This window comes from Mustela nivalis (genome assembly GCF_964662115.1).
Source record: "Mustela nivalis genome assembly, chromosome: 1".
Taxonomy (NCBI): Eukaryota; Metazoa; Chordata; class Mammalia; order Carnivora; family Mustelidae; genus Mustela; species Mustela nivalis.
In genome coordinates this window covers 61,027,612-61,052,558 of record NC_139020.1, presented here as the reverse complement: position 1 = coordinate 61,052,558, position 24,947 = coordinate 61,027,612, and the positions used below count along the sequence as shown (strand labels likewise).

At 39.6% G+C, this 24,947-nt stretch overlaps 1 protein-coding gene and 1 long non-coding RNA gene across 3 annotated transcripts in view; one reads left to right on the top strand and one right to left on the bottom strand.

The window, feature by feature from the left end:
- The window catches only part of LOC309870858, a 390,860-nt gene that overhangs the window by 57,055 nt on the left and 308,858 nt on the right, over positions 1-24,947 (bottom strand). For both annotated transcript variants that reach the window (XR_014314858.1, XR_014314859.1), the window contains exon 3: positions 21,936-22,022. This is a non-coding gene — a long non-coding RNA (uncharacterized lncRNA). The remainder of the gene's footprint in view (positions 1-21,935; positions 22,023-24,947) is intronic.
- Positions 1,538-10,407, top strand: LOC309870354 (uncharacterized protein). The gene is made up of 3 exons (XM_082742487.1): positions 1,538-1,703; positions 2,238-2,349; positions 10,295-10,407. The coding sequence occupies exons 1-3, from the start codon at positions 1,571-1,573 to the stop codon at positions 10,362-10,364; spliced, it is 315 nt and encodes a 104-aa protein (XP_082598613.1). The 5' UTR covers positions 1,538-1,570; the 3' UTR covers positions 10,365-10,407.

Here is a 24,947-nt window from a genome sequence, read left to right as displayed (position 1 = left end):
TATAGTTCTTATTCAGCCTGAACCCATATACTTTTTCAAGCATTCTTTCTCACAATTCTAGCCTCTGGGTCCATTTTAAAATGAAAACATTAAACCTTGAACTTGTAATACCAAAATATTGTGGTTTAGTGAGTGGTAAAAATGGAATAGAGGCCAAGCAAAGCTAAGACCAATACAAAGTCCCTTATAAATTACAGCAATAGAAATAACTCATGGGGGGGGGGCGGGTGGAAAACCAGTTCACTATGCCACTTGACAGACAATTTTACCAAATTGGCATTTTATATATCAGGCCATTTGTAAAACTTCTTTTTCTAGTCTACCCCTATAGAAGTTTTCCCTGTATTTCTCTGTTTCATATCTATTATAAAAGGCTAGGCCTCAGAGGCATTTCATACAAACTATTCTTTTCTTTCTGGTATTATAATTAATTTCACCTCTCTTGGATTTCCTATGGTGTCCATTACCTGCTGCTTGTCACCATGGGTCATTTGTGAATGCATCTGCTTCCCCAATCAGAGCATAGGCGCCTTGAAGGCAAAGAGAATTTCACTCCTTTTGCGTACCTTTGGCTCATAGTAGACCTCAGAAAGTGTTTATGAAATGGAATTGGTTTTTCTTTGTAAGACCAGCAGGCACTCTGATGGCTTATAATGGCTTTTTCTTTTTTCAAAGACTTCCTTTTTTGGAGCACACTGCACGTGACCCCCAGTTATCTAGGGCAGTAAGTAATGTTCGAGTGATTATAGCAGAAAGCTGAGAATCCACCAGCGCTCTGGGAGTTGCAGCCAGAGATCAGCAGAGCAACCTGCTTAATATTTTAAAGAAGAGGCGCGGCCCTTTCATAGAGGTTTCTGCCGTGGATCCCCTCTGAGTATTCATCATGCAGCCACATTTAACATTCACTAGGTCAGACCTTTATTAAAGCTGACATCATCTAAACCCTTGTGCAATTCAATCTTAGCATAGATTCTGCCCAACCACTACCTCCCCCTCCCTACCCCCCCCAAACCTTTTGCTAGGGATTCAGCCAATAAGCACCAGGTAATCCAAAGCCCGAGCTTTTTATACAGCGACATTACAGGGGGAAAGGTGGTGGAGAGTGAAAGAGGTGTGGCCCCCTCCTACACCAGCAGAGAACCTACAACACCTGAGACTTTCGGCCGAATGAAAAGTCTCTCTTGCTTCCTGGAAATGAAACTGAGCAGCGTTAACAGCTGGGAGTCCCCCACAAGGAAAGGGGGTTCGCAGTTATCTGTGTAATTCTGTCCCTTACAACCCGAAATCAGAAATGAGTCTTTAGAAGATACTTCTTATGCTTGAAATAAGCACCCCTCTGCCTCCTGCTGCCTTCTTTCTGATTTCTCCTGAGAGCCCGAGGTGACTGCGTTCAGGGATTTTTCTATTCCCCTGTTGAGTCCTTGAACGCTCACAGGCTCACTTCCATCATTCTCCCTACTCCCGTTTCCTCCCCTCCTTTTACTGTCCCTTCCCCCACTTTCCTCATTTAAATACAAATGCTCAGGTTTCCGGCCGCAGTGGAGTCGTCCAGACGTCACGTAGTGTCTCCATGGAAACCAGGAGGGCGCCGAGGTCTCCTGCAGCCACCGCCGGATTCCGGGTAGAGGCGTGGCAGGTTCTGGGTGTGCTACTCGAAGACCTTCAAAATATGGATGTGAAAGACAGAGAAGACGTAAAATCGGGTAGAAACAGAAGGGGCTACCAGATGAGATTCCCTCTCAATTTTGGTTTCAACCTAGGAACCCTCAGAAAAGATGAAGTCCAAGAAATCCCCAGGGTCCTTCCACTGGTCAATTTCTCATGCAACCCACAGAACTCAGCCCTAAGTGAAGAATGCTTAGGGGAGTCAGTTTCTGAGTTTACCTACATTGAAGCAGCCACACTTTACTCAAACAAAACACTTCCCTGAAAGCACTAAAAATGAGTAAGAGAGCCAACATCATTGCACTCCTCCAGTGTGCTTAGACATTTGGCATATGATACTTCATTTTATCTTCAGGAAGGTGGCGTTAGGACCCCTATTTTACAGACTAGAAAACTGGCTCAGACATGTTACTCTTCCAAGCTGATACTTAGTAAGGGCAGGGATTTGAACCCAGATCTACGATCACCAAAGTCCAGATTCTTTTTCAGCTATAGTCTAAATTTCCTGGTCTTATATTTTGTTTCCTAAGTAATTTACTGTAAGGGAATCTCTCCTACTTTTTCACTGGAAGGAAATAATCATCATGACAGGTGTTCACAAAGAGACTGGAGCGGATATCCAAGAAAACTGGATTGGGTCCGAGAAGATCTGGAAATAACAGAGTTGGGGACAGCTGCAATAAGGTAATTTGTGACAGTCCAAGCATGGATCTGATGATGTGTGTTCTTTTTTCTTTTTTTTTTTTTTAAGATCTTATTTATTTATTTAAGAGGGAGAAAGAACACAAATAGGGAAGAGGGGCAGAGAGAAAGGGAAAAGCAGACCCCCCTTCTCCTCAAGTTGAGCAGGAAGTCCTATGCTGGACTTGATCCCAGGATCCAGGATCATGACCTGATCCCAAGGCAGATGCTTCACTGACTAAGCCACCCAGGCACCTCTGATGATGTATATTCTTAGAGAAGTGGTTGGAATGCTGCACAAGAGATGGTAGTTGATAGTTACTCTGTCCATAGCTTCACATCTGATACAAAGTCTTAGAGAATACTGGACCCCAGAACAGTTATATCATGCTGGATTTCTATTTCTTCTCCTCTTGTTTGATAGAACACATCCCAGTTCTCCTTTGGTTCTTTTCCTTATCATATTAAGGATCCCTGTACTATAGCTGATCCTTGAACATGGGTTTGAATTGTGTGGGTCCACTTATACATGGGTTTTTGTTTTGTTTTGTTTTGTTTTTGTTTTACCATATAGCACTGTAAATGCATTTTCTCTGCTTTATGATTTTCTTAACATTTTCTTTTCTCTAACTTACCTTATGGTAAGAATGCAGGATATAATACATACTCTAAAAATGTGTTAGTTGACCATTTCTGCTATTGGTAAGACTTCTGGTCAATAGTAGGCTGTAAGTAGTTAAGTTCTTGGGGAGTCAAAAGTTATAAGCAGATTTCTGACTATGCAGGGGTCAGGGCCCTAACCCTCAAGTCATTCAAGGGTCAACTGTAGTTTTCTATGTGCTGTAACAAATCACAAATTTGTTGGCTTAAAACAACATAAATTTATGATCTTAACAGTTCTGGACCTCAGAAGTCTCATGGGACTGAAACCAAGATGTTGGTAGCACTTGGTTCCTTTTGGGGGCTCTAAAGGGAGACTCAGTTTGTGCCTTTTCCAGCTCTTAGAAGCTTCCTTGGCTCAAAACCCTATTTCCTCATGGAAACCAGAAACAGCATCACTCCCACCTCCATGGTCACAACTTCCCTGGTCCTGACCTTCCTGCCTCCTTCTTTTACCCATTGTGATTACATGGGGCCAATTTAGATAATCCAGGATAATCTCTCCATCTCAAGATCCTTCATTTAATTACATCTGCAAAGTCCTTTTTAGTATACAGAGTAATATATTCACAGGTCTGGGGAATTAGGATATGAATGTCTTTTTGAGGGGGGAGAGCATTATTGTACATACCACAAAACACATGTCCTTTCTGTTACAAAAATGATGAACTCTTTCAGGCTTCTGTCCTCTTTACTTGTCACCCAATTTATCTGTGTCCATAATAGCCAAGTTTTTGTTTTGTTTTGTTTTGTTTTTACAAAAATTAGTCCATATTTACTATCTCTGTGTCCTCTCCTACTATTTACTTAGCTCTCCACCACAAGTGACTTCTGTTCTCTTTGTGATATAAAAACTGTCCCATCTAAGTTCAAAATTACCTTCAGATTGCCACTTTCATTTGATATTTACTAGTCTTAATTCTACTTGTCAGCAGCCTTCGACTTTGTTGAACATTTTCTTCTTTGTGAAACTCTGTCTACCCTTGGGTTCCAAGACAGTACGCCTCCTTATTCTTCCTTTCCCTGCCTCACTCTTTGACTTCCTCTACTAAGTCTTTTTTGTGAACTTCTCATCATCCGTCTGTCCTTAAACCCTGAATGTTTTCCAGAGTCTTGCTCTGTGGTCTGCGGACCTGGAGAATCAGTATCACCTAGCACCTTGTTCTAAATGATGAATACTAGGCTCACCCCAGACCTACTAAATCAAAACTGAAGATCCCCAGGTGACTACACAACAGTACAACTTGAAAAATAGTCTAGAATTTTGTATTTAATTCCTTAACATACTCTCTGGGAAATCTGATAAACTACCCAATTTCTATCCACAAGTTCCAAATTGACACCATCAGCATAAAATCACACTTTGTATATGGAGCTATATTTGTATATGGAACATCTTTCTCTAGATGTTTCACAGGCACTGCAAACTCACCCCATTCACAAGGAACCCATCATCTCCAATCCCCCATGTTCCCTGTTTCTGTCAACAAGTTTTTTGCCCAAGTACCCAACGCAGAACATACACCCTGTCCTTTCCTCATCCCCACATTCACACTGTCATCTTGTCATGTCACTTCTCAGAAGTACCTTCTTGCATCTCCAAGTGCGGCCATTGGAGCATGTCATAATCATATCATCTATTACTTCTTAGCTAGTGTTCCTGTGGGCAATTATAGCAGAGTGTCAGAACCTCCCCACAACTGCAACTCCCAGTGTCTGGAGGCTTTCTGAAACATACACACAACTTGATCAGAGCAGTATCTTGTCTTTTCTCTCCTCCCCTCATCATATGCAGAATCTTAATTCTTCAGCACAATGACAGAGGCCCTCTTGATTTGGTCTTTTTCCTTCTTATCAGCATCCCCTCTCCACACACCGATTCTTCATAATATGCATCATTTGCACCATATATCTTCATGCTTCTTTAGCTTGTGTAATCCCTGCTGCATACATACTTGCCCCAACATTTTCAGATTGAGAAATTCTTACTAAATCCCTTGAAACTGAGCTGAGCCACCATTAACTTTTTCCCTCACTCTAATCTCTTCTCACCCCCGGCAGAAATGGGGTATTTGCTCCTTTATGAATACCTATGCTTCTTTTTACATAGATACACATACATATGTATATACTTCTTATCTGGTGATTATAACACTTATCACAATATTTTGAAACTGGAACTGCTTGTTTATATTGAAAACTTCCCGAGATGGTGTTCGGTTTTTGTTTTTGTTTTGTTTTGCTCATTACATATCTCTAAATCCTTACCAGTTAGCATACTCCCTAGCCCATCTTAGGCACTCAATGAATGTTTAATTAATTAATGAATCAAATGGACAGTGGATTAGTTGATCAACTGATCAAACAGCAGCCCCCATGTCTCAGATTACAGTGGCACGAAAATAGGGATGCTTGATCACACTCAGCCCACTCAGTGCTCTACCAGCAACTTTAATTGGAAGGAATCCTCCAAGCAGTCCTTTTAAGAGTGTCCAGATACTCAAATAAACACCATAGTATAATAATACTTTCTCTGGTTTTTAGATTATCTCCTAAATTAGCTGGCCGGCTAAATGACTTAAATATAAATCTGACTGCAACAACATGATTAGAATTCAGCTGCTTGGCTTTAGATGGAAAAATGTTTGTTTGAAATATAAGAGTGTGGTTGATTTATAGTTACATATTTTTTAAGAAATTGGTGGGTTTCTACTGTGTGGGCATCCCAGCCACTGGATGTCTGGTCACACTCAGTAGGAATATGCTGCTTGCTGCATAAATGAAAAGATCCTGTCACTATGGCTATCTGTCTGGAGCTGAGGGACACCCTTAGCCCATGAAGTCACCATAGTATCTGCTGGGACTTACTATGAAAGGGTCTCTCCCTCCTGTGGTTAGACAAGGAAGGTCATGGTTTCTGTGGGGAGCTTCAGGCTGCCATGGCAACTCCCAGTCTTTTCTGCACTTTCTATTTGTGCTATTTCACTAGGAGAGGTAGAAAGCTGTAATCTTTTCTCCTTCCCCCTCCTCCCTCCCTTTCTTCTCCACTGGGTCTGGGATGGACAGAGGTTAGCATTAAATTCTGCTTATAATTTTCTTTTCTTTCTTTCTTTCTTTTCTTCTTCTTCTTTTTTTTTTAAGATTTTATTTATTTGACAGACAGAAATCACAAGTAGGCAGAGAGGCAGGCAGAGAGAGAGAGGAGGAAGCAGGCTCCCTACTAAGCAGAGAGCCCAATGCGGGGCTCTATCCCAGGACCCTGGGATCATGACCCAGGCCGAAGGCAGAGGCTTTAACCCACTGAGCCACCCAGACACCCCTCTTGCTTAAAATTTTCTACACCTTGTGAGACACTGTGCAAGTCCTACTGATAGAGACAAAAACAAAAAGCCCCCAAAACAAAACAAAACAAAAAAAACCCACCGAAAAAATAAAAAAATTTAAAAAAGCAAACCAGGATTCTACTTCTTTCTCTGGAACATTGTAAACTATTAATCAAAACCACATACAGTCCTATAGCCAGGGCTCCTCTATTTTCAGTAGTCAAAATGCAGAGTGGGAGGAAAGCGAGTCAAGGTAAGTAAGGTAGGGAGAAACTAACTGGGCAAAAACCAGCTACAAAGATAAGCTGATGGCATGCCTAATCCATTTTAGTACAGAACTGCTAGAGTTGTAGAAGGTCCTAGGGCAGGGGTTGTTAAACATGTCTGCACACTAGTACACATGCGGGGGCTTTTAGAGACATAGGTACCCTGCCACAGACCATACTAGAATCAAACAAGGATGACTCCGTGTGGTCAGCCTCAGGGAAAACCAGAGAAGAGAATGAAAATAAGAAGCTTGAAACAAAATGTTATGAGGGATAAAAACCAAATCAAGGACTTTCTACAGGAGCAAAAGGCTGGTAGGAAAAGCTAAAGTAGGCTATCAGGACAGAGGAAAAAAAGGAATGGATGGTTATATCAATCCAGTAAAATCAAGGCCTAAGAAGTCAGAAGTAAAATAAAAGTAGATGTGGCTCCCAAATTAGGTTAGGATATAAATAAATACTGGTACCATACATAACCCCTGCCTCAGTGCTGAGTCTTCGTTGCCCCCTCTCTCTTTTGGATTTGTTGCCTTTCTCTGCTTCTGCAGAGTTTTTAATTGTATTCTACCATTTACTACTTTTGAACCATAATCTGCCTGTTTACATGTTCAAATCCCCAAAGCCTAGTACTTCCTTGCAAAGAATAGGTGTTCAAAATCTTTTTTTGAATTATGTACTGAAGAACCAATATTTACAGCACTATACTGGAGAGTGTAGTCAGGGCTAGGCAGTCAAAAGTTTTCACGGAGAAGCACACATTCCCAGCCCTGTCCTCAATAAGTAGCGATGAGATGCCTCCATGCATTCTTAACAAAACCAGTGCCTCCGCTTCTGGGGGACATCAACTAAATTTGCGCTGCTGTTTCGGAGGCCGGGAGTCAATATCGGCTTTCTTCCATTCTATCGGGAGGCTCAGTAGTAACTAGAGTACAAATGGGTTGATAATTCTGTAACAAAAATATATAATTCTTCCCTAGTTTTCAATTCATTCAGTCACTCCACAGACCTTTTACAAAAGCAAGGAGTTACATTAAATATTTGGAGATACAATGATCATTGTGTTTGTGTGTTGTCGGTCTATTTTTTTTTTTTTAATTTATATATTTGAGAAAGACAGAGAGAGAGAAAGAGTAGAAGACTGAAAGCACAAGCAGGAGGTGAGAGGAGCAGAAGGAGAGGGAGATGCAGGCTCCCTGCTGACCAGGTCCTGAGCTAAAGGCAGATGCTTAATTCACTGAGCCACCCAGGTGCTCCATGGGTGTACTGTTTCAATACCATTTTTAAACGAAATGGGATCTTGTATAATACATAAAAATATGGATACTTACAGATATTATTTTATGTCCAATTATATGTCATAATTTAAATTTTAATTGTATAGAAGGTGGTGTATATCAAGAATTGTGAAGGGCCCAAGATTTTGCCCAACTTGTAGGCTAAAAAATTACCATAGTTTTACCGATATTGGCAGAGTGAGAGACAAAAGATTTTATGACTCACAGTACATTAGGTAGAATGAGATTCATGTTTGTGTCAGTTCCCTGTGTCCTCTAAGACTCCCAAGGGAGACACAGATAGACATAGAGGAATGCTGGGAGGTAACTGTTGGTGTTTTTTGTTTGCTTTGTTTTGTTGTTTTGTTTTGTCACAGCTGAGGAACCCTGAGCTTAAGCAACTCCAATCTTTTATGATGGGCTACAAGCAAACCTACCCAGCATTTACCCAGGAGGAAGACACTATCTTGACAAACCTGCTGTCTTCTCTGGAGCAAGTCACTATCTCGATTTTCCAAGGCTGTTTGCTCTATACATCCTTGAAAAGATAGTCTAGAACAAAAAGTTGTCAGTATTTCTGTTCACAGAACGTGCAGAAATACAAAGGATTCACGGAGGGCTGTCTCCTAATAATGTGACAGTAGCGGTGAGTGTGAGGATGGGTAGATGAAGAGGAGGGAGATCAAAAGGAGGAGGGAATTGACAAAAGCAGATAACCAAAAAGTAAAGCTAGCACAGCTAGGATAAGAAATCCTAACTCTAATAAAGAGCAGGTGCTAGAGAAAAGCACGTAGGAAGGAGGACATATACTTGAATCATGGAGAGAGAATAACTCAGAAGATTTTAGTGGAAATAGAGACTCTAAGAAGCTTCTTAGGGAATAGAGAGGTCACCGGAAAGAGCATCTTCAGGTTGCATTGCCAGCTTGAAGGACCATGTTTCTTCCAAAATCATGTTGCTAAGAAACAGTACCTTGCAAATCTGGGAGTAAAACAGGCTAAAGATAAAAAAGGAAAGCCAAGTTATCTCTGTAGCTATTACAAAGATACACACTGAGACTACCCCACTCTACTTGTAATGGATTGACTTACTGTAGATGTGAGGGGTGGATGTTTACCAGGGTGGTGTCCAGCTTTTTGGAGAGTCTTAGTTCTACCCAGTTTGAGGATCAGGCATCTGACCCCTCTACCTCATCATAGCTCCTCCATTTCAGGGGCTGAGTGGTCTAGGTTATGGAAAGGGGAAAGGGTTTGGCACATTTAGGGTTAATACTTACAACTATAACAAGCAGTCCAAAAACCTTATAGAGGTTTATCCCAATAAATGTCATCTCTTATTTACAAAATCTATACCTAATATTCCTTAACAGGTGATATATTAATCAGCTTTCCTACATCCACAAACAAACCTAAAATCTCAGTGATGGTGGCTGCAGGATGACTGCAGACTCTGTGTCTCTGTTTAAATCCATTTGGCTCTACTCGATATGTCTTTTTATTCCCCAACCCAAGCTAAAGAATAAATGTCTGTGTGGTATGTACCATTTTCATGGCAGGAGGTAGAAGCAGAGAAAAAAAAGAAAAAAAGAAAAAAAAAAAACTTGGCAGAATCTCACAGTGCTTCCTAAAGCTTCTGGAAGCTGGTAGCATATATATCATGTATGCTCACATTTCTTTTCCTCAAGTAATGACACAGCTGTGCTTAACAGCAATAGGTGGGATTCTTACAGGGAAGTGAATATATCCGTGAACAATGACATAACTAACAATGAGTAGTTTTCTTGGGAAATTTTTCTTCAAATTGTCCCTCAGGGATCTTTCCTCTGTATTGTGTTAGCACCATTGTTTGGGGTGTCTGTGAGATGGAAAGAAAAGTAGCTGGCAAGAAACCTGCTAGAAAGTAATATTCAGGAGGTGTGTGTGTGGAGGAAGGGACATTTCTAAGCCAAAAATAAGTTCAAAGAGAAATATCCAGGGAGGGAAGAGGTAGTCAAAGGCATGGCTTGGGACCATATGACCATGGGGCCCTGTGGGTTGGGTCATTCAGGACACTCAGAGAAATTTTCCTGAAAATGAGACAGAGAAGAGTCACCAATAATTTGTTTTTCTGTCCCTAGGAGTTGATTGTCTGCCCCAGGCAAGGATGAGTAGACAGAATCCCTCTCACTCTGTCTCAGCTACCAGCAGGGAATCCTTAGCTGGCTGTGTTTCTGAAGCCCAGCATTTTGGTTCCTTCAGCGACTTGGGTGGGTACACAGATTTCCTTCACTGTGCAATCATGAGTAGTTCTTAAATGAACTTTTATCTTTGTATTTACTACGTGGCCCAAGTGCACAGAGGAAGTAGAAAAGAAAGGAAATGCAGTAAGGGAATTAATCACAGAATGATCTTTGTTGAAGAAAAACTTCATTTTTATCTCTGGGTAGAGACAACAGAAAATTCAGACTGAGAGCAAGCAGTGAGCAGAATGTACATGGCAGAACCATCAGACTTTAGAGATTATTCTTGCCCTTGCCTGGAGAGCTACTTCCAAACTCATCACTCAAGTAAGTAAGAGGGCTGTGTAGCTACAGTAAGATTCAAATATGCAACAGGACATTGAGGAAATCCTTTGCTCACCAGCGCCCCTATTGTATGTGTCCTCTAGTCCCTATCCAACTTCTAAACTCCCATGTCCACAGTGCAGATATGCAAAGATTCATTATTTGCCTATTTATTTGTTTAATTACCTCACTTCAACATCCAGCTCAAATTGAAATCTGAAAGCTATTTAAATTGCCCCATTATTCTAGTTAAATCCCAAAGCTTTTGGGAATTATGAGGGAGGCTGCGTGCATTTGGACCTGGCCCTTTAGCTGAAATTACATGTGTGCATCAATGGCCTTGTGTCCCCTCACTTCTTTATACCTTCTCTCCAAAACATTGTTCTGTTGGTTCCTTGGCTATTTAAATATCATTACAATTCTAGCCACATGTGAGTTTTTGACATTCTGAATGAACAATTTGCTTGCATACCCTAAATGGGTGGGAGATTGAAGATACTCTGGAGGGTGACAGTACATGGGACAACATGGTTTGTGAGACTCAATCGGTCATTTTTGTAAAAGGTTTGGAAGCAGCCGTGCCTCAGGGGATTTACAGAACGACATATAAAATCCAAATGACTCATAAGGAATTAGTGCTGTGTTTGGTAGGCCGCCTTACAAGTAGATCATATGAGGACCCAGACCCTAGCTGTTTGGGGACACCTTCCTCCTCCACTAGAGGCTCAGATTCCTCTCCACACAGGCTGTGAGCAAGCAAAGACCCAGTCATGGATTATGACATGGCCTAGAAAATGGCACCAACCATGCCTGCCCATATTCCTTTGGCCAGAACTCAGCACATGACATCACCTACCCAAGACCGGGTGGGGGGTGGGGAGGGAAGGAAGTTGAGTAATGTAATCCAGTGGAATGCTTAGAAAGGACAGGAATTTAATGAACAACTAGTCAGTGTTTGTAACAGGCTAGTCCAGAATTCAGAATGCAGTCAAAGCGTCCTCACTTTGGATCCTCAGAATTCACAAATTATTGCCAGATATTTTCTTCCCTTCTGTTTTTCTGGGTGATGCTACTGCCCGAGAATCTTCAGCAAGTATGTAGAAATCCCAAGGGACAGGCCTCCTTCCCACCCATTCATCTCTCTCTTCCCATCCTTCACCCCAGCTGGTAAAGATATTGCTGATGGTAGTCCAGTGTTGCTAAGGGTGGGTTGGGGTAAGGAGCTGTTATAAAATACTGCTTGATACACTGAATTTTTAGCATTACCACTGTCCGTCTACTTTTCCAACTTCTTCCATAGCCACAGTATTCTAGAGTTCATTTCTTCCTGTTTTCTTAGTCTATGGCCTGAGCTTTTTTAAAACACCCGTGCCCACCCTCAAGGTTTCCTGCCACTCACCCTATGGGCATGACTGCATGCCAACTGAGGATATGAAACAGACTTAAAAATAGTACTTCTGTCCCCACCCATAAGTTTCAAAAGAATAGGTATAGGAATATTCTTGTGCAAGATAAAATTGGTGCCTCTCCTCTGCCCTCAGCTTCCCCTTCATTTCTAATTGCTTCCTTCCTCCCACTGTTTTCCAGACTATCTGAATTGTATCAGTCCCAGGCATATGGGAAAGTGGGTACCACCGGATGGCTATTGTCAGTTAGGAAATAGCTACCATCCAAACACTGTTTGCTAATGATCATATTTAATGTGATAAAATGGATGTGAATATTAAGTTTGAACCATCTCGGCACCATCTCAGATTAAAAAAATAAAATAAAAAAAAAACCAGACATGAGAACTGACAGCTTTGCATAAACCTCTTTCTTTCTATTTTCTGTAATTCTGACATATTCACATTTCGCTAAATAAGAGTGAACACCACCATCCGCCCACTCACCAGGCGTTCACTTTATATATAGCTATAGATATTCAATGCAAAACAAAGCAAAAAAGGATTCATGTAACATAGAGTTGTGGTGAGGTTTTGAACAAAGCAGGGGCTAACATTTTTATATTTAATTTTCAGTCCTGGCCTTGGTTCTATAGTACGTTCTTGGTTAAGGCACTACACATCCTTACCCTTCAGCTTCTTGTTCATTCATTCATTCACTCATGCATTCAATATTTTTTATGTACTCTCTGAATATCTGAAACTGCTAGGTTTTGGGGATACAGAGTAGAGTGATACGGGGCTCAAAGTCTCATGGTTGCTGTTATAGAAGTATATAATAATAAATGTTATCTCTGGGGATGAGAGAGTGAGAAAAGACTCTATAGCCTTGATGGTTCTTGGAAGATGAGATATTATCTACACAGAAGACTCTACCTTATGTACGTTTATACTGAGCGCTCACCATGGGCTAGTGCTGTCTGGGGGGTACCATGAATGTGATGGGAGCTAAGGCTACAGAAATTGTTAAGGTTTCGATTTAGAAGGCGTTCTATCTCATGCATGGATTTGGGCCTCCTGGTCTGAAGACTTTGCGGGTAGAGAGTCACAAGATAGTGTCTCAGAACTACTCTCCTACTCACCATGACGGTGGAATAGAAAGGATTAGGTGGCTTCAGAGGTTATGCCACTATTTGGCAACACATTTATTTATTCGCTCTCAGATCCTTAACTTCATACATGAGGTATTTCTGGGCTTTTTTTCAAATGGTCGAGGTCATTCAGATCTATTTGTGTTCTCACCCTGAACACATTCCACATTTCAATCGTGGTGAGAGAAAACATTGCTCTTGGCTTATAGTTGCACTCTTCATTTCTTTCCGCTCCCTGGGTCTTGGGAAGTCCCTGAATTCAAACCTCATGGAGCTTAATTTGAGGGTTCTGAGAGGTCTGACTCCTAAAATGAGGTAATGTATCATAGCAAATGCCTTGGATTTTTTGTAGGCACCCAAGCTCGGAATGTGAGCAGAAAGACATGGACGGTCCTTAAGCTTGTGTTCTTCCAAGAGTGTGGGCCTAGCATCTTAAACAAGTTACATTCGGTTGCAGTTCACAGTAAGACTCCCTGCCCTTCCTCTCCAGGTCTGGACACAACTCACTGACCCCAACCACTGACCACTGAAACTCTCATTTCAAATAAATTCTGGCCTAACCGTCACCTAATTCTGGCCTCAGTAAGGTGATTCTTCAGAAAGCATGTTTTCCATGGAACAATTTAAATGTAATGGTTTCTTGTGACCAACCAAGAAGGCCCACTCCCTTCTCTCAGCCCTATCGCTTATACTCAGATACCCCAGTAGTCCTGGGAAACATTCCAGCTTAAACGACAGCCTCACATGGATCTCCTCCATAGTTGTGCAGGGAAGGCTCAGGCTCTGCCCCTACGCCCACGCTTCCCCCAGAGACATTGGGTCTGGAGTGCTTTCCTTATTACCACCTCACTGTGCATGTTCTCCACCGTGCCAGTGAGAACAGGCTGAGCGAGTCCCCTCTGGGTGGGATAGTGGGAATTGCTTGCCTCAAGCTGTCTTTTCTCTTTTTCTCCCACCCTGACCAGTGTTTATCGGAGTCAGGGAGAGTGTTTTGTTTTTAGCAGGCTGAGTTAAAATGGAAAATGCGCTGTCCACACTGATCTCAAGTGTATCTAATTAACACCTCCTATGTTTTAAAGCTCCTTAGCTAGTGTTCTCTGAACCAGGCCTCCAGCATCACAGAACCTGTCTTACTGACCTCAGAGACCTTCAGGAGGGTGACTGACCAGGCTCCCCAGTTCTCTTCTTGTGCAAAGTCTTGCTTAAGAAGGCTTAGGCATTCATAACAAAGATGAAAGAGTTAATCAGTTTAGAGATGCCACTGAGCTCAACACAGGCTCGGGAGGGGAGCCTCTGAGACATTCCATTTGCCTCTAGCATTTCCGGGGCTCATGAATTGGGTGTTTTTGAAGTACCACAGTGGTCTTCCCTGTTCCCTGTTCGGGATTTACATGCTTCCTTGCTAGCACTAGACTAGTACTAGAAAAGCACTCCCCACCCCCAAATCTTGTGTCAATAATATTTCCTTTAGAGACAAGAGAAAAACTTGTTTAAGAGTGGTGGGTGAGTGTTCCTTCTAGCTGTAAATAGGAACCTTCTCCCCAAATATATTTGTATATTTGTTATGTCATCCAGGATCCAGAGCTTTCCCCTTAGAAATGAGGTGATTTTTTTCTTTTTTCTTTTTTTTAAAAACAGCTGAATCAAGGATGGTTTTGTGGGTCATGTTTCATAGCCCTCTTGGGGAAAACAATGAGGGTCAACAGCCTGCGGCATCTTAAAAAATAACATCAGAATCACTACCCTGCTGTAGTAGCCATGAATAAACTTTCATCTTCAGTGGTTCTCATTCAGCTCTTCTGATGCCTTCTATCTTCAAGTCTTAATCATGGATTACAGGCTACTCTGCCATGTCCAGCACTTAGTGTTTCTTTCTGACTTCCTGAACTACTCTGTTGGTGACAGAGTAGAATTAGAATTCTACTAGAATTCTAGAATTAAGTAAAAGTGACATGGGGAAAAATGCTTGGGTCTAGTCTGTGTGTGCCATTATTTCTGTGATGTAACCTAAGCTGCAGCCAGACTCCTATGTTAACACCATCACAAATGGTACCACCTGTGATGACAGCATCCTCCCTGTCCTATCCAACTCACAGCCACCTGCATGCTAACGCTCCTAGCAACTTCCCTGACTGGTGTCCCATGGGCTGCTCTTGGAGTTATAGCTGTCCTGGAAATTTGCAAAAAGTTCTTGGTGCAGGGTGCCTGGGTGGCTCAGTCAGTTAAGCATCTGCCTTTAGCTCAGGTCATGATCCCAGAGTCCTGGGATTGAGTCCTGCATCCAGGCTCCTTGCTCAGTGGAATGTTTTCTTCTCCCTCTCCCTCTGCCCCTCCTCCTTGCTTTCTTTCTCTCTCTTCAATCAATCAATCAATCAGTAAATCAATCAATCAATCTTTAAAAAAAAAAAAAAAAAGTTCTTGGTGCAAATGAAGAGATGGGTCTACTTTTTTAAAGACCAGACAACTCAGGTCCCAGGTGTAGGCAACCTGAAAGTCTCTCTTGCAGGAAGACAGTAACTAACTGCAAAGAATTCTGACTCAGGTTTTCTGGGCTCATCCATAGTATACTTCATAGGGCAACCAGTAACCTTAAGGCCTTTTTATCTCTTGATACCAATATTTACCTTTTTGTTTCAATAAGTGATTACTCAAAGCCCACTATATGGCGGACATTATATAAGGTCAGTAGTTCTCAAATTTCAGCTTACACCAGAATTTTCTGAAGGCTTAATAAAACACATATTGCCATTGTCCCAAGGCCAGAATTTTAATTTAGATCAGGGTAGGACCTAATTTGTGCTTCTGAGAAGTTTTCAGATGATAATTATGCTGCTAATCCAAGGACTACACTTTGAGAACCTCTATACTATTTACTAAAAAAAAAAAAAAAAAAAAAAGACATACACACACACACACACACACACAAATCTGTATGCTCCTGAAAATTAGATTATTTTCTTTTCTGTCAACAATAGCAACCTTGATGGCCCATTAAAACTAGAGTTCAGTATTAGCATGAGGAAAGCTGGCTTCTCTCTTCCTCAGAGCAAGATGGACTGTATCTTCAAAAAAACCATAATTCCTTGATCTCCATTCCCTGGAAGATGAAATAATCTCACCTCTCCCACAGAATGAATTAAATCATTCTTTATAATGGTTATAAAGAATAAGACAAAAGAAGATTAACCTTCATTTTAAAACTGGTAAACACTCATTTTCTTCCACAAGGCTTTTGGGAAAAATTCTTTTGTAAAGGAGGTATTGGAAGATAGGAAAGCCAGTTAGAAGGCAATTATCGTAAGCTTGGCCAATAAAAGATCAAATTCTGATTTAATACAAGAGTAATGGAGGTAGGTAACAGGGTGGCCCATGAGAGAAGCTACACAAGTAGAAGTAACTGCACCTACCCACTCATCTAGAATGTAGAGTAAGAGTGCGAGTGATGTCAAGAGTGATTTTCAGATTTTTGTCTCGGAAGTCATTCACTATACTGAAATTCATCAACCTTGAAAGAAAACAAGACTGGGAAAAAGAAGTTAGCTCAATTTTGAGGTTCCTTACACTACCAAGATGGCAAAGTTCTACTAGACAGTTTATCTGAGGAAGTAGAGCTCAGGGTGAATTCTAGGTGCAGATAAACACTTATGAGCTGTAGCTTATATATAGCAGCACCAGAATACGGCAGTGGAGGAGACACTAAGGTCACAAATCATGACACATCAACACTGAATGAGTGGACGAAAAACATCTACAGAGAAGACTGACAAAGATTACCAAAAAAGGAGAACAAGAAGAGAACAATATTTCAGAAGCCAAAGGAGAAACTACTTTTAAGAGAGAAGTGCACATTATGTCTACCACCATAGAGAAACCGAACAGGTTGAAGATGAAAAAGAGTTCATTTGAGTGGGCAGTGAGGTCATCATGCAGCCTTGTTGAAGAATGAGGGATAGACATTTAATTTTAGTAGGACAAGAGTGAGAGGGACTGAAACAGGAAGGGAGGTAAGTGTACAATATTCTTTTGAGTAGCTTGGCTGTATAGTGAAGAACATAGATGTTGTAATTTTTGGAGAAAATAATTTTTTTTTCCCATGGGAGGCTGTAAGATCTATAAATTAAGGGGAAGAATCCAGGTGAAGAAGATGAAAAGCTTGAAACACAGGTAGGAAAAGAGAGATATCAAATGAATGAGAATGGCCAAGAACAACAACAACAACAAAAAATGTAGATTCTCTGTGAGCAGGAGGTATATCTCTTCCTTGATACTTCAAGGGGGAAAAAAAATTAGGTTAAATGCACTAATTGCTCTATCTGTACAAAGGTGAGGAAATCTGCAATGAATAACCTCTAACATTTTAATGAAGTAGGAGGCAAAGTTGCTTGCTGAGATAGAAAGAGCTCCAACAGACAGTCTACAAGGAGAGAACTTTGGAGAAATCACTGTGGGGAGTGGAAGAGTCCACCAGGGACACAAGAGAAAAAAATTAGAGTTGTGCTGAGAACCCACATAGTGGACCAGACCATGAATTAGTAATGACACCATTTTTCTCAACAGGATTCCATAGTCCAAGTAAGGAGTGGACAAGAAGGAGTGAAGGATGATTTAGTGAGTGGTCTACAACATCAGAATGACAACAGAGCTACAAAATGAAGGGTGCTGGAAGAAAAGAAAAGCCTAATGTTGGACCATGGAATCTAGTATACTTATGGAAGTAGATGAAACTATGAATGAAATGATGGACTCAGAGAAGAGGCAGGGTTCAAAATGTTGGAGAGTGTGACGCTAAGAACCTAAGAGAGAGGAGAAATAGTGTTCATAACTGGTGTACTTATTATTTTATATTTATATGACACTGTGATCTAAATGTTGTTTAATATTAATTTGTTGAATCTATACGATAACCCAATGAACCACTGTTATGGTTATAGCCCCCAATTTATAAATGCAAAGATCTGAGTCATGAGAAATTTACTTGCCTAAGACCATACAGATCTAAATGGAAGAGCTCAAATTTTAACCTAGGCAATTTGGTTATAGAAGTTGAACTGGTGATACTTCATGCTGCCTCTCCTTGATGCTTTAGATTTCAGAGTTGCTTTAGGCCAACAGCTGTCAATCTTGACTGCACCTTAGATTTAGCAAGTCAAAACTCCAAATTTCTGGGATGGGATCTAGGGATCAATGTATTATAAAACTCCCCCAGGGATTGCAACATGCATGCAAGGGTGAGAACCACTAACCCTAGACCTAAATAAAGAAGCAGCACAAGTTTATAGGATGGTATTAATGAACAAATCAAAGTGAAAGAAACCAGAGTCAAAAACCCAACCAAGAAAATGCCACTACCTGGGTGGGATCTAGTAGAATTCAGAACCTTAAAGGACAATTAGATGGCATACCAATTAAGAATGGGGAGAAATGCAAACATCAAGATGATAATCTCTAGAAAATAGTGACAAAAATTAATGCCCAACTTCTAACCCCTCCCCCTGAGTATAGGAGAAGCATCTATCCTTGGGTTCAGCACTACATGAAACAACTATGTGATTACCACAAGCCAGAGTACAGATCTCTTCAGTTTGGTACCAGGGCAAGATAGGGCTGTCTGCTACTTCCACTTGTGCAACCTAAAATGAAGTCTGCCAACCAATAAACTCACACAGGTACTTAGAAAGCAAATACCCTCAGAAGAAACAAGCCTAAATAATTATGTAAGAAACCCATTCCAGATGATGTAACTCTTATGTATATTAATAACCCACTACAGATGACCAAAGCATGTTTCATTTCAGTTAAGATGGTAACACTCATATACCACAAAAGAAAATCAAAAGCACTGCCAGTTAAACTGTGATGTAGTATTAATTGTAAGATGCATCCTGATTTCAAAGATATAAAAATCCGAAAAAAAAAATAAGGAATGAGCATCTAAGAATTGATTATATTCAGAATTGAGGAAAACTAGTAGCACACAAAAAAAGGAAGAATCACAATAACAAAACCACTGACCTCAAAATGAAGAGGAATAATTCAGAATTGAAATATACTTTATTTAGTATGCTCAGAGAGATTTAAGGAGATATTGATTCTGTAAAATAAAAATAGGCTACTATAGCAAAAAAAAAATCTGAGTGTGAGTAAGAATTTTTGGAAATTTAGAACGTGATCAACAATTTTTTAAAAAAGGGCAATAAAAGGGCTAAAATAAACACTTGAAGAAATTTCCAGAATGTAAAGCAACATATACAAGGATAGAAAATGTAATAGAAAAGTTGAAAACTAGAAAATACTTGTAGGCTACCCAACACATAATCTAATGCATACTCTCCAAAGAAGGAAGAGAGAAAATGGAAGGGAGGAATAAATTTTAAAATAATAGAATACATTGTTTAGAACTGAAGCAGGATCCAAATATTCAGATTCAGGGCTGCTAGAATGACAAGCAGGGTAAAAGAAAATTTAAACTTCAAAAATAGAGGGAAAAAATTTCTAAAAGCTTTCAAGAGAAAAAGGTTGTATGTGTTGTTAACAAAAGAATAATGAGCAGATTGGCACCAGACCTCTAATCAGTATCACTAGATACCAAAAGCAATGCAGTAAATGCCTTTTCTTTTCTCTCTCTCTCTCTATCAGGAGCGCGTGTACACACACACACACACACACACACACCACATCACATAAACATAGAATATTATACTCAGAGTATCAGAAAAACATGAGGGCAAAGTCACAATATTTTAGGCATACAATTACCCCTTATCTTTTACCCACTACTTCTGAAAGATATTTCTTTTGGAAGTACTACAGCAAACTGAAAGAGAATCCAAAAAAGAGCAATACATAGGTTTCTAGAACCAAGGGGTTAAACCAAAGGTATGAGAGGTAAAAATCCCAGCGTGACTACTGAGAATAAGGCTGAAAGTAACTGAGCCAAATAAGAATAGATAATTAAAGAATCCTGAAAAAAATATGTTTCCAGCAAGAAAATGAATTTTCTATAATAAATAGTATAATTAGGACATTTAGGGATAGAGTGAATTATATGATTCTTTTAGCAACAATAAAATACTTAAAAAGTTAGAAATTTGAGAAAAAAATGAAATTATGGTATATACTTGAAGCAAACCAAAACGAGTCATGATTTCGAGTAACTGTTGGAGACTACTAAGAGTTTTTTGCTAGAGGTATATTCTTCTACAAGAGGTTCTAGTTTTTGACTCAAAGAAAATAATACCCTCTCCACAGGTACATTCACACTTACTTCATCTTAAGTGAATAATATTTACAAAATTTATTGAATTTCAATTCTTAGAATCAACTCCAGAAACAAAACACAGGAATACAATGGGTACTGGTTTTTTTACTTTACATGGTGAAGAGTCAAGAAATAGTATCTACAGGGGCACCTGGATGGCTCAGTGGGTTAAGCCTTTGCCTTCGGCTCAGGTCATGATCCTAGGGTTCTGGGATTGAGCCCCACATTGGGCTCTCTGCTCAGCTGCGAGCCTGCTTCCCCCTCTCTCTCAGCCTGCCTCTCTGCCTACTTGTGATCTCTCTCTCTCTGTCAAATAAATAAAATCTTAAAAAAAAATCTGTTAAAAAAGAAATAGTATCTACATATAAAGGTAGATATAGATGGATAGAAAGCTATAGTATGTGTGTATATAAATTTTTAAATCTAATGTTTGAAGTTATAAAGGCAAGAGTAGTCTCTTTTTATGCTTATTTTAATTTTTTTAACTCTTCTAAGAGTTATTAATTGGTTATTTTAATTTTTTATGCTTATTTTAATTTTTTAACTCTTCTAGGAGTTAAAAAAATTAAAATAAGCATAAAAAGAGAAGAGTATAAATGGGCTAAACTTTATCTTTTATATCTTTTACACAGAGATAACTGTGTAGAGTTGTTAAGAAAAATAAAACAGTAGAGACAGAGTATATTATTTAGAGTAAAGTAGCCCACTAATAGGAGATCTAAAAATAAAAAAAGCCCCCAATAGACTACTTGTTGGAAGTAAGATTGTGGAAGGGGGAAAAGAGAGTTTATTTTTATTTCATACCTATAGATGATGCTTAGGTTTTTATTACCATTGCTTTCATGATTATAAAAATTAATAGTCAAGATGATAGTAAACATAAATGGCTACAAAAGTGAAAGTTTGTACCTAGGCATTTCCCAGTTTCCCATAGCTGTAAAGTGAACCCTGATAACTGATGTGCAGATAATCCGTAGTCATACAACCAGAAGATGTGGATCTTCTGTATTGTACAATGGCTTATTTTGTTACCCACTACCACCCAAACAGGCGAATTGATTTTTTCTTATTCTCTGATCCACTAGTGGGGGTACTAATGAGCAACAAAATGACCAAAAGGAAAGCTACTATTGGAAGGAAAAGAAGGGTGTGGTGCACAAACAATGAATTTTGGAACACTGAAAAAGAAAAGATAAATAAAGAAGAACCTTTTTGAAAGTTCTTACTGATCCTCTGACTTGAAAATGAGTTCCTGACTTGGGAGCTGTTTCAGGCATGCCTGCCTACCCCAATTCAGAGCCTCTTTACCCAACTGGAAGGACGGATCCCTCTAGGAACCTGGTAGCAATTTAATATGGCCTATAGCATCATGAAGCTGATTTGGAGGTCAGAGTTAGGGTAGATCTACTGTAAAACTCCACTAACTCCAATAAAACTTTAATAGCCCAGTCTGGAGCAAAGCATGGGAAGTGAGCTCAAAGACGCACTGCATCACAGGTGGGGCTCAAAAGGACTTTCATGACTGAGGATTAAGTGAGATTAGCAAATAAAGTCATACCACGCTTTCAGTGGAGTCTTGGGTAAACTCTGATGCAGAGCCTTGTATTGAATAAGTACCAAATGCCTCTCACATTGTATCTGACTGTTTAGTGATCAATTGAGTGGAATGTTATGGGAAGGAACAAGGAGCCCTACTGGCTAATATGAGAGTACAGACAGGGAAGGCTTACCTTCCCATCTGCTGCCTCTGGCACTCATTAGTCACACTGGCATTCAGGAGCTCTCAGACAGGTGCGAGAAATGGTTGGAGATGGAAGCTACAGAAAAGAAAGAAAAGGAAGGTATTTTTCTTAGACAATTTTAACATGTGCTATTGATGACTACTCTATCAGACAAGCATATATTTGTGTTCCCTAAGTTCCTACTCCATCCCTGAACCTGAGGAGGCAAGTGTATGGAAATTTTAGAATAACTGTCTTATCCATGCCCTTAGCCATTAATAACTCAGAATTGAAGTCTAATCTCAGGATAACCTACCATGAGATCAAGAACACCTGTTAATGATTATATAATGGTTATTCACATCTGGCTTAATTTTCTATTACCTGATTTAAAAAAAAAAAAAAAAGATATCCTACACTGAATCATTACCAGATGCCTAAAAATCTTACTACACACTAGAATAGCGAGGTTTTCCTATAGGAAATACTGGAGTTTGTACAATTTAAGACCACAGGGAAAGGGACACGCTAGTGTATTGCTAATAGAGGAGTAGTGAGTAAAAGCATTGCATTTGACTTCTGCCGAATCTCAGTACTGCCACTTGCTTTGTGATGGCTACCTCTTCAGGTCTGAATTTTCTTGTCCCATTTTATATTTAAAGGGCTAGACTAGACTACTTCTAACATTCTTTATATATCTAAGATTACATAACAGTATGTAAATTTTGAAGGATAACTTTTTACATCGCTTAATACAGAGAGCTGAAATGTTGGAAGGGTAGGGTTAAAGTGCAATCACAATGAAGTTATTTATTGAATGAAACGGAGAGGACAAGGTTGTGATGAGAGGCTTAACTTGCAAAACTCAGAAGACAGACTTAGTAACTGAATAATGCATAACTATAACTTATTTGATTCAATTATAGTTTCACCCCTCAGATTCCTTTGCACTAAAGTAAAATAATCATGTCATGCCCTTTACAATAGAACATTTCACATCGCTGGAGACAACACAAGGTAGTGATAACCGAAGAGGTACAAAAGGGGGAAAGACCTTGAGCCCCAGTGTCGAAATCTTTGAAGGAGAAAGTAACACAGGGCAGAAAGTAGTGGTGACAGGAACTCACCCCAAGAATCAGAGAACTTTGTTTTTGTCGGGGTGAATGGGAAAAGGAAAGGAGAGAAGAGGGGCTGTTTTATTGTAATTAATTATAAAAAGAAAGGAAAAAGATGGGAAGATTTTGAGCTCAAAATTCTTAACAAAGGGAAGAACCAGTATCTCCATGGCCTTCTATCCCCTACCCCCAACCAACACCATTATCATTTCATAGCCTCATTGGCAATTATTTGCTACAATGTGGCACTCTGAAAGGTTAGATTCAACCTATAATCTACACAAAGTAAAAAATTTCAACCGAACTCTCTTTTGCCCAGTTCTTGTTCTACAGTAGTCTCATTTTCCTAGCTCTTCTTGTCACATGAACCAAAAAAGATTTGCATTGGAGAGTCTAACATCACCCTTAATAATGCCTAGATACTGAAATATGTATTTTATCTCAAGGAATGCCCTATATGAGATGTTCCTAAAACGTCCAAATCAAGAGAAAATTGAGCCGAATTATTAAAATGGATGGTCTGCAAGTTTCAAAGAATGTATCTGGAAGTCTCCTTCATATAATAACTATCTACAGGAAACATTGGGTGGCCTCCTCTGAAAAGAATAGATTACTTAATGAATTATTTTGGCAGTTGGTAATAAACTGTCTTCAGCCATCGTTATTGGTAATCTCTTTAACTGATTTAAATCTTTTTAGTTAAATCTCATCGTGTTTATACTTCACTTCCCACATCGAGGTTCAGGGAAAAGCAAAGACCACGTATGCTTATTTGTATTGCATAAAGATCCCTGTGCCTAGTGGTAATAGCTTAATCACCGTCTAAGTACTTGGATTTGCTGATCTTCACATTATTTAAAAACTCAGAAATTCTGATTTGATTACTCTGTTATTTATTTATTTATTTATTTATTTATTTACTCTGGTTATTTTTTAATTTGATTTGTTCATTTGCTATTATGTCTAAATATCAACCTCATAAAACTGCTTCAATGAACAGGTGAGAATCATTTGTAATAAATGTTTTCTTTTTGCATGTCCACAGACAATAGCAAAGGCACTGAAAATACTTTTTCTATGATATTGTTTACCAAAATGTTTAGCAAACATTTTTTGTAGACATTGTTATTATAAATCTAAATCCATGTATTCAAATTAATAGGTTATTAATGTAACACCAGAAGTAGCTATTTGGATTAAAATAAGAATAATTAATTAATTTTTTATTTAATTAAGATTTCATTTATTTATTTGACAGAGAGAGAGATCACAGGTAGGCAGAGAGGCAGGCAGAGAGAGAGAGGGAAGCAGGCTCCCTGTTGAGCAGAGAGCCTGATGTGGGTCTCGATCCCAAGACCCTGAGATCATGACCTGAGCCAAAGGCAGAGGCTTAACCCACTGAGCCACCCAGGCACCCCTAAAATATGGATAATTTATTTAATCCCACACCCAGAGTGTCATAACACAAATGACAAGCAAGGTTATTTCCTGACCTTTTGAGGTAGACCAATACTTTTCCAGCAGTTTTTCAGAGCAGTGGGACCTTTTGAAAATAAAATATATAAAGATAACTTCAAAAAAGGGGCACCTGAGTGGCTCAGTTGGTTGAAATTCCAGCTCTTGGTTTCAGCTCAGGTCATGATCTCAGGGTTATGGGGTTGAGTCCTGCATCTGGTGGCATGTTCGCAAGGAGGCTGCTTGAGATTCTCTTTCTCCCTCATTCCCCCGCCCCTCCCCCTGCTCACTTTCTCTCTCCAATAAATATTCTTTAAAGTAATAATTTCAAATAAAGTTGATAAGTTTGTTTTTGACATGAAATTGTCTCATGATCTCAAATTTGCAAGAATAACTTATACATTCCACTAAGGAGAACAAGGCTTTTTATGAACACAGAAAATTAAGTTGG

Excerpts from the sequence above, each read along its gene's own strand:
- LOC309870354 (XM_082742487.1), top strand. The coding sequence starts at position 1,571 with ATGGAAACCAGGAGGGCGCCGAGGTCTCCTGCAGCCACCGCCGGATTC. Across the intron at positions 1,704-2,237 it reads CAGAGAAGACGTAAAATCGG|GAAATAATCATCATGACAGG; the intron begins GTAGAAACAGAA and ends TTTCACTGGAAG. Across the intron at positions 2,350-10,294 it reads TTGGGGACAGCTGCAATAAG|AGACAACAGAAAATTCAGAC; the intron begins GTAATTTGTGAC and ends ATCTCTGGGTAG.